At 48.0% G+C, this 16,113-nt stretch overlaps 1 protein-coding gene across 1 annotated transcript; it reads left to right on the forward strand.

The window, feature by feature from the left end:
- Positions 1 to 475: 475 nt before the first annotated feature.
- Positions 476 to 14,555, forward strand: S1PR3 (sphingosine-1-phosphate receptor 3). The gene is made up of 2 exons (XM_079109198.1): positions 476 to 689; positions 9,259 to 14,555. The coding sequence occupies exon 2, from the start codon at positions 9,407 to 9,409 to the stop codon at positions 10,541 to 10,543; it is 1,137 nt and encodes a 378-aa protein (XP_078965324.1). The 5' UTR covers positions 476 to 689; positions 9,259 to 9,406; the 3' UTR covers positions 10,544 to 14,555.
- The last annotated feature ends 1,558 nt before the right edge of the window (positions 14,556 to 16,113 follow it).

Raw genomic sequence — 16,113 nt, forward strand, 5'->3', positions numbered from 1 at the left:
TAACCCACAAGTTCAAACCGGCGGACGGTCAATTTCAGACAGGGATGGTAGCGATCAGGACAATAATAACACTATTAATAATGGCAACAACGATATTAATAGTTTAATTAATCACCATCAGTCCGAACCCTCGCTCTCAGCTCTCGCTGGACACGGCTTCGTCCAGTTAGATTTCTGCCCCGCCGGTCCTGGGCGCCCGCGGGCGGCACCTGGAGCTCGCGTGAGGGTCGCAGGTGTGGCATCGGTCTGGGCCCAGGACCTGGTGTCCGGACGGCCCCCAGGGGACTGAGGAATAGGGCAGCGGGCGTCCAGGCTGGATGGCGAGCCCCTGCTCAGGTAAGAGGGGCCGATGGCGGGGGCCGGCGCCGGTCTCCAGGCTGGGCGGGCAGAAGGGGCGGGCAGAGCGACGCGAGTCGGTGGCGGGAGGAGGGCTCTGCGGGGCCCCGCCCCGGCGGGCCGCTGGAAAAGTTTGTGCTCTGACTCGCTGGAGCAGAGGCTGAGCGAGCCGGTTCCAGGGACACGCGACAACCACTCGGCCCCGAGTGAGTGTGCAGGACGAGCTCAAGGGAAACTCCAGGGCAGGAGCGACCTCCCGCCCCTCTAGACTTGAGCAGAGGAAGGGGCGCCTCGGTCACTGCCGCACCCCACCAGCCAGGATGCTGGTGGCCCAATGCTCTTTCCAGACGGAGGTGAGCGAACGGTACTGGTCCCGGGGACTCGTGGACACGGAGCCCTGGTTGGGTGGCCTGGCGGGAGCGTGAGGGGGTTCCCTCTGGGCCCACTTTTCGAACAAAATTCCAGCCGATGCTGGGTGCCATCGTGACCTGGTTCGCCGCCAGAGCGCTTCCCATCAGCATCCCCCTCCGGTGACCGAGCCACGGAAGGGGCAGGGAGGGGCAATGCCTTTTAAACTACCCTGAGACCGCTTAAAAAGAGCTGGATCTGGGGGTGGATGGATGGGTGTGGGGTAAATTGAATGAAAGTGAGGTGGCTTGAAGTTCCTTTAGTATTTTCCTTGGACAATTGAAAGTGTTAGGCGCCCTCCCCAAATGAGGACCTGGGGAACCGTGGAGGTGAAGGAGGATTGGGTTTCTTCGCCTGGAAAAAAAAAAAAAAAAAAATCATCATTTTAGGTTCCATTAGCCACAACATGCCAGTTTTCCTAACGTATTTCAAACGAGTCAATTAAGGCTATCGGCATCGGAGCTGGAAGACAAAGTCCCCACAAAACTGTAACCAAGTTCTCAACAGAAAATTGGCACTGTTAGTTTCATAATTGAGGTGCAGCCTAGGAAGAGACCAGTCTCAGAATGGTCTCTGTCTCAAGCCATCTTTCTGGTTGCTTCTGTCTCTCTTTCTGGCTTTGGGCACTCCCAATGGCATATTTCTTTGTGGTGTTTTTATATTTAGATGTAAGAGAGGGACTCCTTGTTGGGTTTTTAAAGGAAACACGCTTTGATTGGAACACTGCAGAAAAGAAAGGACAGCAACTTGAACTGAGGGTTCTTCTATCCTGTGTCTAGTATCCCTGGCCAGAACTCTGAGACTTCCAGAATGATGTGTCTTTCTAAAATCTGAACAGTAAAATTAACAGATGTTCCATGTAATCACATGTGTGCCATGTATTTTTTTCAATATCATTTTATTCTTTTCTTCATGGATGCAAATCTTGCAGACAGGGTTAAGGAAACTATAATTCCTAGAAAGTATAGAGAAGGCTTTTGTTCTGCAGGTCAATGACCAGAGCCAGTTTTTGTATGAGTGGTGGGTGGTGGTGGGGATATATGTATATGCGTGCTCTGCTTGAGTCATGGAAGTGTCCAGATTTTAATGGATACAGAGCTCAACATTCAGATGAATTATTTTGTTGCCATAGAAGAACTACACATTGGGTTTTTTAAATCAACAAACCAACAAATGTCCACATTGTCCCTACTAAGTCCTTCCTGTTCTCTGACACCAGAGATCTACCCTGCAAAGGCAGTCCTTTAGGGCCGCCCCCCAACAAGATGCAAGGAAGAATGAAGTTACCACCAGATTTCAGCTTTGAAAAGGCCATTTTTCTCATTACACTTGTGAATTTTTTAAGTGCCCAACTGTCCTAATTTTCTACCATATTTGGATGCTAGAAACTCTCATTTCCTGTAGGAGAAGCTTTACGTATTGGCCTAATGACCTGATTCCTCAAAATTCAGAGACTAATTTCCCTCTTTCTGGAAATCATGAATGTTTACTTATTTCCATGGTATCTCTTCCATCTTCCTCAATATCTACAGCATATTTATATATATACAGATTTTTGATTTACAGAAAATAATGAAAATAATGAAAAATAATGGAAAAATTGGGAGTTTCCCTATTGTAGACCCCCTTTTTCCTGCCAAATCCCGGGGAAACCCTTGAGCAAACTGTTCAGGACTGTAACCGTGGTGCTGCAGGTTACCCACACCTTTCTAGCTCTTCACATCTGGCTTCATAAGTTCTCTCTTATCACTTTTGGAGCCATTTCATATTATTCCCGTATCATGCATTTTCTGTTCAATTAATGATCTTAAAAGATTTTCCAGAAGGTTTTGGAGATCATGTTTTGAGGAAAAGAATACACTCCACGGAATCCTATCTAGTTTCAGTTAGTACATTTCAGCTGTTGCTTTTGTTACTGCTACTGGGCAAAAATCCTCCCATTTTGTTTTTGCATTCAACTTTTGAGGAATTGAAGCTGTTTCAATGCAACAAGGCAATGGGCCAATTAGGTGAAAAGATTTGGGCGTGCAGAGTGTGACACTCAGTAGGTAGGTGACTTTTCCCTGTTGGCAAGCGTGCTGGTGGTGTGGTCAAGCAGCGTCCCGGAGGGAGATCCTTAGCCAGCTCTTTCGTCTTGAAGGTTCTTCTCCATTTCCCTGGCTTCATAATTTTCTGAATATTTCAGTAAAGCCCCCAGAGTGTCATTCCAAAATGTTTCCAGCACAGTAGCTAGGCAATTCAGCTGTAAAACATACTGGAAAAGTTCTTATCACCTCCTAGTTAAAGGGCATGTGGCAAGGTGACAGCCTTCCAAAGCGCTTATCCCTGAGGGCGTGCATGGGAACCAGATGACAGGGACATCCAGCTCAGCCAGGCTCTACAACTAAGGACGAACGGCCCCTCCCCCAGCCTTAGTTTCCCATGCATATGATACTGTGGGTCTAGTCTTGGCACAGGACGGACCACAGTGGACTTCTTGGGCAGGATACCTCTTGTGTGAATTTCCTTTGGCTTCCTCACAGAGCCTGTTTCCACGCACCTGCATTCATTTTGTGGAAATCTTAGCAGCAATTCAATCCAGTGCTCTTGAGGACATGAGCAAAAAGAGTTTGAAAAGACTGGTTAGAAAGCAAAGGGGCAGATTCAATTGTCTCCCCATGGAACAGTCCGGAAGCCTAGGAGGATGTTCATGGGGGGGGGGGATGCCTGGGGCCAGTAACTGAGGTTCCTGGGACACAATCCCCCTGTCTGAGGTTCCCTGGACTCTGCCCAGATTCATAATAGCACCCTAGACTTGTTTGTTAAAGAGAACTATGTGAAAAAGCCACCAGGAAGCAGGAATCTCCACCAGGAAAGCGAATTCAATTCTACACTCTGAAGAAGAAAAGTGGAAAAAGATGTGACGGTTGGTATCTCACAGGGAGCTTCATTAAAGGGCCTAGATCAAAGCATTAGGCACGGGAGACTGTGTGTGAAGCCTGCATTTTTCCATGGACGATCTGGAGGCAGAGTGAGGTCACCCAAGAAAACCAGAGCAAGGGAGGAGACTCATTAGTGAGGGAATTTCGCTGGAGCCGTGAAAGGGCCAGCTCATTATTTCCTTTCTAAGTTCTTCTAAATGAAAAGAAAAGGGAAATTCTTGCTTTTCAAGAAATTTTGCTTGTTGGCAAACCCCGAGTGCTTTGCATTCAGTTCGGGGGATGAGGTGGTTGACTTTCCTAGGAGAATATTCCTTTTAAAAACATAGCATCTTGCATCTGACACGGGAAATGTCTTCCTATCTCATTGTGCTTGCTTTTTATGCAGGGGGTTGGGGAGAGAGGGGGCTAGACTTTGTGGAAATATTAGCCTTCTTCTTTTTGCCTTTCCCTTCTTTTTATAGTTTGTTTATTTTTCAAAGCGACATGTGTGGAGAAAGTGAATCGCTGGAGTAGAAAGCACATCTGGAATCCATCTGGCCCCCTCTCCCAGGCTCACCTCCCCCCAGGGGATGCTCCTTTTGGAGTGGGGGAAGGTAGCCCCGGCGAACATTGGTGGGGTCTAACTTGGGGTCACCCGCCATGGAATCATCTTCTAGAAGGTGTCTTACTCCTTCTGGGCAAAAAAGTAAACATATTGGTGTTAAATTGCCTCGAGGTAGGCCGGAGATCCCAGATCAATGATGCCAAAGGGAAGATTCTCAGGAAACAGTGTCCTAAAGGAGTTCAGGGGTGAGCAGAGCTCTCATGCAGACCAGGGCAGGCGGGAGGGGAGCAGACACAGGCAAAGAAATGCCCAAGTCCCTGGCAGAGCTGGGGAGTGAGCGGGAGCAAGGGGCTGCGAGGGTGGTCAGGGAGGGTTGTTGGGAAGGACTCAGCACTGAGTGCTCTTTGCTGATGAACTTCAGGCAAGACGCTGCAGAGGAGTCTGGCTGGCTGGAAAACCCCTGCGGGCCCCTCTGCCCTCCTGTGGCTTCTGCCCCATGCCGCCGCTTTCCAGCGCTGCCCAGAACTCTGGGCCATAGTGGCGTTCCTCAGCATCAGGCTTTCTTTTTAAGTGTTTGGGTGGAAATTAAACAACAATCGACATGTCACTGCCGTCTCCGGACAATGATCATTTAAAATAAAACAGAACGTGAGACTTCCTGCTGTGTCAGCCTTGCCCTGGAGATGGAGGGCACCCGGGCTCCCCACACTGGCTCCGTTTTGCAGGATGAGGAGACAAGCTCCCATCAGTGCCCACTTCCAGGAAGCCCAGCACCCCTGAATCATGGCACGGGTTTGTCTTAGACACCAGCACGCTGCTCAGAAAGCCAGAGGAACCAGCAGAGCATAGGAGTGTGTTCACCCGGAGGGCACCCTCTCCAGACCTGGCAGCGTTACTGGATGATAAGCAGCACGTGGGCCGTAGAGCAATTACCCTGTGTCCACAAACGAGTTTGAGTAGAGGGTGGCATGTCTGTCCACGTGGTGGATGAAGGCAGTCAGGACTGGCCGTGTCCCCAAGCATGATTCTCATGAGCATCCTAGTGAGAGAAATGTGTCAGACACCATTGTGCCCTGCGGGTTCCTTTTATGTGGAGGGCAGAAACAGGAGGAACTCACCAGGGGATGTCAAGTCCTGAGAGTGACCACACTAGGGGCTGTAGTGACCAGGAGGGCACTAAATAGCCTGAGGGGCTGGGTCCCATCCGGGGATATTCTGGGTGCTGTTCTCATGGTATTTACATCGTGTCTGTGTGGTGGGACAGGCTGACCACCCAGTTCTCTGGCAGTGGGAGTCCTGAGCTGAGCTTGCTGGGGACAGAGCTTTCTTCCAACACACTTGAGGTCTGTGGCTAGCACCCTTCAGGAGTAGGAGGAAGAACTTGCTCATGATATGCTTTTGACCGCTCGCAATAATGTTTAGGCAAAGCCAAAATCAATATGGCCTTTTGGCTTTTAGCCCAGCACTTAACTCTCAGGATGGGTCCGGCTTTGTAAATGCTGATAATCCAGAGAAAATAAGCTTTTAGATTCCAAAGAGAGACTGATATCTTCCAGTTATGCAAATGCAGAGAGTTGTATTTCACAGAAGACGTCCTGCAAAAATATACTCTGTGAGTGATGAATATCTAATTAAGGGAAATGATAAATCTAGCATCGGTGGGAAAGTATGTTTGCCCTCGAGGTTCATGGTCTTCTTGGTGGCTCTCTGGCACATCTACTAGTTTTATTGTGGTCATTTGATTGCTGGTTACTCGTCTTTATTGTTTGCCTGTTTTTCTGTTGTTCTGCACAATCTTACATATGGGAAGGAGAGGAAAGATGTGAGCTTGCATAGCGTTTTGTCTCTTAACCCTCAGTTCTCTTCCAGATTTGGCTATTTTAAAGGAACTCATTCCCCTCCCTCCCACTTCATGGCAAAATCCAAAGTGTGCAAAACTTTCCAGGGAGCACTGAAGTGTATAAAAGCGAGGTGTGGGGTTATTGTGGAGGAAAGTGAAACACAGACGACAAGATGAGTTAGCTCGAACACAGTCTGAATCATCAAGACTTACTCGTGTTACCTAGGGGACCATAAATGCAGCACTGCATTGAGTCCCCACCCAGGCATCAGCATTGGAACCAGGGTTTGTCTAAGCCTGTCACTTCCTGGGACCCAGAACCCTGGTGGTGATACAAATTGCCCAGGGATATTTTGAGATAAACCTGGATAGAATGGCATCTTGGAACATAACTGGTAGCCTGGAGGGGAGCTGGGCAGGGTGTGGCAGATCAGTTCAGTGGTGATGGCTTAGGCCCAGCATCCACAGGACATGGTGCCAGGGTCTGTTCATCCCCAATCATGCAGAGTGAGGGAGTGGGAAAAGTAATTCTTCAGTCCCTACTCACAGAGAAAGAAATAACCAGATAAGCATCATGGAGGGCACAGGTCTCTGCTGAGCACCTATTAACTTCCAAAGTGGTGGGAAAGACACCGGGAAACGAGCCCATCCAGGCAGAGTGTCCGTGTGTTCATGGGTTTGTAGTTAGTGCTCAGAAAATTTTATCTGCTTCTTATGATCACTGTTCTTCAAAAGATTGCTGGCAATTTTTAGAAAGTGATATTCAGCCTTGGGTCAAGTTCACCAGGGGCTGGGCTGATACCAGAAAATGCTACAAAACAGATAGAACGTGACTTGGGGCCTTGAAGGACAGAAAAGATTTGAATAAAAATCAGGGTTGGGGGCTATAGGAAAGCTGTCCACTGAGCAGCTCTGCCTGCCTCCTGGAGAACCCCAAAGTCCTGCAAGGCTGGGGAGCAGGGCTGGATGAGACAGCGCTGGCATGGGGTTGGTCATGAGTGACATGGAGAAGCCTGGGTAGGTGACCCCTCCTGTCCTTCAGTCAGCCCAGCTTCGGAGCTGGGCTGCTTTTCTTTCTGAAGTCAGAAGAGAGCTTTGGCCAACATCTAAAGGTTTCTCCAGCACGTGACATTCAAGCTGACCTTGACCCACGCCCTCTGTGATCCCAGACAGCTCTCATGGAGGGGCCTGGCAGTTCCAAGCAGAGAACAGACGTCAGCTCACACAGCTCCTGGGGCTTCCAGAACAACCAACCCTTCAAGCTCCAAAACACTGGAAGAAGCCTCTGCGAAGAAGTCATGAACCCTCTCTTCCCTATCTGGGAAAATTCAGGACTTCCACAGTAATGTAGGGAGGCAAGGACTTGGACAGCGGCTGTGCCCCTGGAGGGTCACTAGGGTGTCGAAAGACTTTAAAGCCACCTTTGTTCCTCAGCCCCACAGTGTAGCTTCCAGTGCAAGCGCCTGCACTCTTCATGGGACTGAGGTCCTCACAGGGTCTAGATTCACACATAGGGAGGAACTCAGGAGTGGGGAGACCTTCAGATTACACCAGTCCCCAAAATGGAGAGCCGCATATTGTCGCAGAGAGATCCAAGTGTCTCTGAACCAGTTGCAAGGACTGCAGCTTAAACACCATGAGAGTAAAAAAATCTTCACTGGATACACACAGCGGGCTATTTCAAATGAACCTCATTTGGTCTTCTTTAGATTTTTAAATATGTAAATAATTCGAATTTAAAATAAGTGAGTCTAGAAAGATGCCGCATGATCTCACTTGTATGCAAAAGCTAAAATGTTCATTTCATAGAAGCAGAGAGTAGAACAGTGATCACTACAGACTGGGAAAGGGAGGGGCAGGAGGAGGGACAATGGGCACAAAGTTACAGTTAGACACAGAAATAAGTTCCAGTGTTCTGCAGCACAGTGGCTACAGCTCATAACAATTTAATATATATTCCATAAAGAACTAAAAGAGAGGAATTCAAAACTCCCCAACACTGAAAAATGGCAAATGTTTAAGGAGAAGGAAATGCTAATGACCCTGATTAGATCATTACACGTTGTGTTGAGCTAACACACGGTACCCCACACAAATGTACGGTTATTATGTGTCAGTTACAAATTAAAAAAATAATTCTACAGAAAGCAATTTCTGCTTTGATAGTTGGGTCCTCATCACCATCACTACTAAAGGATGCTGATCAAGATGACCAATGGTCAGGGTTCAGTGGAGGAAACATTAAAATCCAGAACCCCTCAAAGGCCTGTGCTTGGATCTGCCGCCCTCACGACCTCGCAATGCTCCCAGACATGTGGTTTCTTCTGGCTCACAAGCATTGAGTTAGTTTTGCTTAATATTCAGGCCTCTGGTTTTCTTTTTCCTTGAGGTGCTGGGGTGGAACACAGGGCCTCAAGCACGCTAAGTGCACACTCTACCACTGAGCTACGCCCCAAGCCCAGCATTTGAGGCACACTCAAAGCCTGCACGGTCTCCATTGCTGTCTCTTCTTCCCTTAACCTCAGCACCAGCTGAGGCTGGCAGGCTTGTACTCCTTCTTCACCAAGCCTTGAACTCTGGTGCACAATGGCTGCATGGCCCACACTCTGCCTTCAGCTGTTTTTCCCGTGGTGGCTGCATGGCGGTCAGGTCTTGGACTCTCTGACAGGCAGACCTAAGCCCCTGCAGACCCCAGGGGGAGCTTTCCAAGGAAATATTAGTGTTTCCCACAATGTCACTCCAAATCTCATCTGAGAGGTCTTGAAAATTGAGCAGGCGTCATTCTGGATTCCATCCTATTATCCCTTGTTTGTTTGTGTGTATTTGGTTGGTTTGTTTTTATGTTCAGGTTTTGTTGTTTTGTTTTGCTCTGAGAAAACCCTGAATCTCTCTGGGTAACTGGGGAACATGGTTTACCAGCTCCCGTGTGGTAGCGGAAGGCTGACAGTTTAGCATTTCCTGGTGCTTGGAGATTTTCAAGTGGAACCTTAATTTGGGTCTGTATAGTCACATGATTGAATTTCACACCTTGGTCATTGCAAACCCCAGAGAGCTTTCCCTCAACCACTTAGAAACTTGGCCTGTGTTTACAAACCCTCCACAGCCCTGACCAGGCCAGCTGTCCAAATGCTTCGGCAGTTTTCTCTCTGTGGTTCCTTGGGTGGCGATCGATGGCTTTATCCAGGGCTCTCTCCTTCGTCTTGTTGCAGGAGGCCGTGTGCAACACCCTTGCTGGAATGGGGCCTGCACTCCGTCCTGAAGCCATAGCCAGCCGCAGTCCTGTTTGTCTCTTGAAATGAACGTTCCCTGGGCGCCACCTGGTGGATCGTGGAGCTAACTGTCCGTCGATGCCAAGCGATGGCAACCGTGCTCCCGCCAGGTCCCCAGCCCGCCTTGGGGAACGAAACTCTGCAGGTACATTACAACTACGTGGGGAAGCTGGAGGACAGGCTGAAGGACCCCTCCGAGGGCAGCACGCTCACCACGGTCCTCTTCTTGGTCGTCTGCAGCTTCATCGTCTTGGAGAACCTGATGGTCTTGATTGCCATCTGGAAAAACAATAAATTTCACAACCGCATGTACTTTTTCATCGGTAACCTGGCTCTCTGCGACCTGCTGGCCGGCATCGTGTACAAGGTCAACATTCTGATGTCGGGCAAGAAGACGTTCGGCCTGTCTCTGACGGTCTGGTTCCTCAGGGAGGGCAGCATGTTCGTGGCCCTGGGGGCGTCCACCTGCAGCTTACTGGCCATCGCCATCGAGCGGCACTTGACCATGATCAAGATGAGGCCCTACGATGCCAACAAGAAGCACCGCGTCTTCCTTCTGATTGGGATGTGCTGGCTCATCGCGTTTTCGCTGGGCGCCTTGCCCATTCTAGGCTGGAACTGCCTGCAGAACCTCCCAGACTGCTCCACCATCCTGCCCCTCTATTCCAAGAAGTACATCGCCTTCTGCATCAGCATCTTCATCGCCATCCTGGTGACCATCGTGATCCTGTACGCACGCATCTACTTCCTGGTCAAGTCCAGCAGCCGCAAGGTGGCCAATCACAACAACTCGGAGCGGTCCATGGCCCTGCTGCGAACGGTGGTGATCGTGGTGAGTGTGTTCATTGCCTGCTGGTCCCCCCTCTTCATCCTCTTCCTCGTAGATGTGGCCTGCCGGGCGAAGGAGTGCTCCATCCTGTTCAAGGACCGGTGGTTCATCATGCTGGCTGTCCTCAACTCGGCCATGAACCCTGTCATCTACACACTGGCCAGCAAGGAGATGCGCCGGGCCTTCTTCCGTCTGGTCTGCAACTGCCTGGTCAGGGGCAAGGGGGCCCACGCCTCGCCCATGCAGCCAGCTCTCGACCCAAGCAGAAGCAAATCGAGCACCAGCAACAACAGCAGCCACTCCCCAAAGATCAAGGAAGACCTGCCCCACCCAGCCACCACACCCTGCATCACTGACAGCACCAGAACGCTTCAGAATGGGATCCTCTGCAAGTGAACGTCTCCGTGTGCCCCGCTCTGCAGCCAAGCTCTTATTTATTGTATGTGTGGCTTCCAATGGGACCTCGAAAGAGCTGTGGCTCAGGAGATCTACTTGATGTTGCCCGACAACCTGCCCAGTGGCCATCTCCTGAGGAGGGGACCCAAGGAATCACCAACCCATTTCCATAGACAGAGTGCCTTGTCTGTTTCAGGCACCAGACTACTAAGCTGCTGATGTCATCCGCTGCCTTCTGCTGAACTCTGGAGCCACGTTCCATTGTTCATGAAGAGGGAAGGTCACCGGCTACCGGATGCGTAGGGTTTCTCAGCGTGCCTCTGGATGACGTTTCATAACTCCACACTACACTTACTGGGCCTGGAATGGGTGCTTGTATCTTCGTCTCTTTACGTGCTGCATGGAATTCATGTTCCGGGCATTTGCCACATGGTGCCGACACAAAATTCGTACCTTGCTCACGCAGTTAGGTAACTAGTTCTACAAATGTGTTCTGACTGTAGCACCAGGTACGAGGACTTGGTGTGAATTAGGTGGACCTGCTACTCCCAGCCTCTTTAGACTGATATGAAGTCTCACGGTAAGCAAAATTTTAAGGCCTAAATTACCAAAATAAGGCTTGTCCAAGGCCAGCCTCTGATGTGTGAGTCTGACCCTAAATAGCCCTGTGTCCCTTCCATCCTGTGTCCCTGAATAATTTTAAGCACATCCAAAAGTGAGAGATCACTTAATTTAGGGGAGGGGTATTTCTGCAAATTGCAGCCAGGATCTCCCAAGAGCCTGTGCTCCCCAGCTAACCAAAGAAACTGCCCAGGAGGGAGAGGCAGGGTTTTGCCTCCATCCTGGTTTGCCTTACCAAGTCACCGGGGGTTGTAATGGGGGAGTTTCCACTGGAAGGAGAGGGTGAGAAGACAGAACTCTGGTTCTATGTCAAGTCTGATTCTGCACTGGAAAAGTACAGGGCCAGTAACCCCCCATGCCGTCGCCGCCGAGTAGCTGGGACCATCAACAAAGTCTCACGGCTTCCTGAAAGCAGACACCGACGGTGGCTAGGAGAGCAGCTTAATTGTCAGGTTAGAAAACATAATTGACAATTCATGCATGCTTCAGAGAGATGCATGGTAATACTGCATGATACTCTCATTTTATTTTTCAACACAAGTTGGACCTATATCACTCTGTTTACCTTACAAAGGAATTACTCAGAAGCAACCTAGTACGTGTTCTTCCCCAAGGATCTTACATGCGATATACATGGAAGAAAAACGAGTACGCGTGTAGAGCTGGCATGTACACAGGGTCTCTGTGCTCTTTGTGACAAGAACAGAAGCCCCCTTCAGAAGGCTTCTCGCTGGGAGTGACTTCACATCAGTGCCCCCTACTGTTTTGTTTTGTTTTTTAGGTTTAGTGAGAACTTTGCCTTATTAATACTTAAAAGAACAGTCTTAACTCATGAATGACTCTTGGTAACAGAACTTCCCTCCTAGCGAGTTGCTCTTATTAAGGAACATTCCGTGGGTCCTGGGTAACCTGTATGTACTGACCAAAGACCTTCCTCTTTTTTTTCCTGTTGAGATAGGTCCTATTGGTAAGGAAATGTTCCATGAGGCATCTAATGCTGCCTTTGCTACATCACTAAAAAATAGTGTATTCTCTTATAAATAGCATGAGAGAGCCCAGAGCATTTCTAGGAAAGCTTTATGTAAGGTTCTGGGTTAAGAATAAGAACGATAAAAATGTATCAGGGAGCCAAAAATGCATTTTCACATAGGAAATGAAATTATTTGATCTGTCACAATTCTGAGTTGCTTTGGGGGCCTTGGGTCTCTGACAGTGTTATTGTCACACTTTGGTCCATAACTGTGACTCCTCTGGTATCTGTGCATGTTAGTTTTCATTCATTAACTTTCCTGGGGGGCCACACCTGTCATTCCCTCTAGGAGGCGTTATACAGGCTCCTTGGAGATGACGGGCAAAGCGTTTAAACAATCTGAATGAAAAATACACTTAAAAAGTAATTGTGCTTATTTGATATATGCAAAAGCCAATCACCTTCAATACCTGTATGCGCATTCCTAACTAGCTAACCAACTTCCTAACTAGAAGTTGAGCATGTCAAAGTCATCACGTGAAGTTTGGAAACAGGTGATCTTATATGCTGCAGAGAACCTGTGTTAGATCTTGTTGCAGTTTGTAACCTTTACCATTTCCAATGTATGTTTGTTAAAATAAATAAATAAAACCAAAAGGCCTCATGTCAACCAGTTTTTGGGGAGTCCGTGTGGTGGGATTGTTTTCTCATTTCACCTGGGCCACCCCTAGCAGTGTGCAGTGGAGTGGGCTGGCTGGTCACTGCTGCCTGTGCTTCTCAGCATCTTGGGGATAAACAACATTTAGAACCCCAGATCACCTTCTCCTTGGACTTGCCAACTCTTTATTGAAGGTCTGGCATACTGGATGCTATTTGCACCAATTCTGGTAGATTCTTCTGTTTTGAGGAAGGGGACTAGGGGGCTCTTTGGACAGGGAGGAGATTGTAAGAGCCATTGCAAGAAAGTACAGCCCAGAGAGATGGAATGTTTGGTTCTGCTCCCTTTGCTGTTATTTAAGCCAACCAGTGAGTGGGGCAGAACCCGGCTTTGCAGCTGCTTTCTCCACTACAAATATTAAGGTTCAGCCTCTTCATCCTGTCCCTGGAAAGGGGAGCCAATATTGGACCTGAGGGTTCTGGTGCTGACACTTATAACAACTTACAATAAAATGCCCCCTACCCCACTAAGAACTGGAGCCCTCCACCCCTCTGTCCACCTTCAGTTCTGTTCAAGGCAGACTAGGCACTAGGTCACAAAATTACCATAAGTCCCCTAGGATGGCTTCTGCCTAGCCTCCGATTTTCCTTCTCCCGGGGAATAACTGAGAATACTATTTTCCAGGGGGGAAAAAAGGGTTCAAACTACCCTCCTCTCTTTTATGATCCATCATTCAAATGAAAGAGACTTTTCTCAATAGCCTTTATTGCCAGCAGACTTACATTTATAGTCATTGAAACAATGAACTATTTTAAAAATGGTTTTTTCTCTCAACCCTTCAGCCATAGTTACTCTGCACTGGTTAAGAGCCTTTCACAGAAATGTAACAAGGTGTATTTTATAGAAAACGTCTAATTACATTGGCAGTTCCATGCTTTTAAATTGTATCTACAAGTGCAAAACCTCGACACCCAAACGTTTTTAGTAGCTAAGTCAAATATTCAAAGGGGTTGCTATGTAATCAGAAATGCACAGACCACTATTCCAATAATAAAGGCACATTTGCTGATAACCAATTATAACGAGAAGGGCAGCACGGTCTGAATTACGTGTGCCATCTTTCGCTCCTGGGTCATCACGATGACACCCAGCATGCCACGTGATATTCCTCCGCCGGGCCATCCCAGAAGCTCAGGGATGCACCAGACACGTGGTGATGGGCTCTAACGGGAAACCGCATCATTTCCTGAACTTGTGAATTGGATTCGTTGAAGGTGAGGAGGGAACCGGAGACAATTGTCGTTACTCGCTTACAGTCAGATCTCCAAAATAACCGAATAACTTAGGCTTTCTCATTCTTCAAAGAAGAAAGATTGGAAAACTTGAAGTCAGTTTTGTATTTCCCCTCCTCAGGGATGTCCCCGAAGCCAATTCCTTTCCAATCCCGAAGTGGGAAAGGCAAACTGGCAATACAACCAGACAGTAATTCTTTTTTGCTTCACGAAAGTTAATGGAAACAAATTTTTCGAATAATCACTCACGTATCGATATGTATAATTTTCCATCCAAATGCTTTTTTAAAAGTAATAAATATTATTACACATTAAATTTACATGGAATCGTCTCCTAATCCTGGGATTGAAACACCAAATGTTTAATTCTGAATACAAAGAAACATTCACACACTGAATTTCACAATATTCTGGAACAAGTTACAGTCAAAAGTCAAATGAACAGAACATTCCACTTGCAACTCACACATAGTTGTTACAAAAAATGTAACTCATTGTTCAGAGATGGATTTGCCCATTCATTTCTGCTTCGTTAATTGCTGCTTGATTTCAGTGGTCAAGAGAGTTTGGTTGTGGTAAAAATGTCTACTTGTGTGTCAATTCATGACCTCGAAAGCTCCGAGCCATCAGCCTCGCTCCCCAGTGTGTGTTTTTCTATCTACAATAGTCCAAGCTGAGACAACCAAACAGATTCATAAATACTTAGTAGGATTGTTTCCTTTCCTGTGATTTCTTCTGTAAAAATCTTTCTCTAAGCCCTGGGGAAAAACACCTATGCGTTTTAGGTCTGGGATTCACTTATTCAGGGCATCTGGGAGGAAGAAAGGGGGGAGACTGGGAACCCTGCCCCTCCCATCCAGCATCCTTCTGATGCTAGCGCCTCACCTGTACCAGGTGGGTCCTGAGCCTCCCCTATCTTTAGCCTTCCACATCTTGACAGCTTCTTCTGACATTCCATGTCAATGCCCAGTGGGCCAAGCCTTCACAGCGGCCCCAGACTGACCAGGTCCTGTTGAACATGGGTGCACCGGTATTAAGCAAGGCTTGTCACACTCCAACACTCTCGTGTGTGCACGCGCATGCGCACGTGTTGATTTCCTACTAGATTACACCCTCAGGCAGAAACTCTGTGTATTTACTTCTCTATTCCACAAGCCCAGTGCAGGGACTGCCACCTAAGGATTCATGGGCAAATGAAGCTGAGAAGACTGGTCAGAAAAGAGGTTGTGCCCATCAAATGCAGCTGCAACCAGGGAACAACCCACCTTCCAAAGCAGGCCACCATGGCGACTCCCTCCCGTACTGCACAGAGGCCTGTGAGGTCTGCAATGCTTTGTCTTCCGTCTCTCTTCGCTTTCCTTTTGTCCTACCTCTGCCTTCCTCTCCTAGGGCTTCCCTCGCCAGCTTCTCTTCCCTCTTGTCTCTCATGGCCCACAGTGGCCTCATCCCGTCCCAATGTCCTAGTATTTTGTGCTAGGCTCCTGCCAGGGAGGAGTCCGACGGTGCACAGCAGAGACTTAACCTGCATGTGGCACACACACACACACACACACACACACACACACACACACCCAAATGCATATCTATCTTAATCACCCGTAAGTATATGTACAGGTGTGTATATATATGCAGTTCACATTCACAGGTCCTGGTATGAAGTTGAAATTTTTCTGACTGCTATAAAATATGCAAGTTTTAAAACTGTGCATTTGTTGCTTGCAAACTTATAAATATGTGTAAACGTCATTATAAATAAATCGTGGCTGGCAGATGGCGTTTTATCTGCCAGCAATGGTTGCATGGAGTTATAAGTGCTTATTAATCCTCTGCTTTTGAATTCACAGCATGGACCCTGGGAACTAAGACACAAAGAAAGTATGAAACTTAATCATAAAACAGGGCAGGAACCACCAATAAGTGACAAGAAAACTCTCTTCAGTCAGTTGTTCTCAAAGTCAACCAGCTGCACCAAGGTTATCATCAATAAGGTGATAACCTTGTGATGTAATTGAAAAGCAAATGCTCAGGC

The sequence above is a fragment of the Sciurus vulgaris genome (genome assembly GCF_902686455.1).
Source record: "Sciurus vulgaris genome assembly, chromosome: 13".
Taxonomy (NCBI): Eukaryota; Metazoa; Chordata; class Mammalia; order Rodentia; family Sciuridae; genus Sciurus; species Sciurus vulgaris.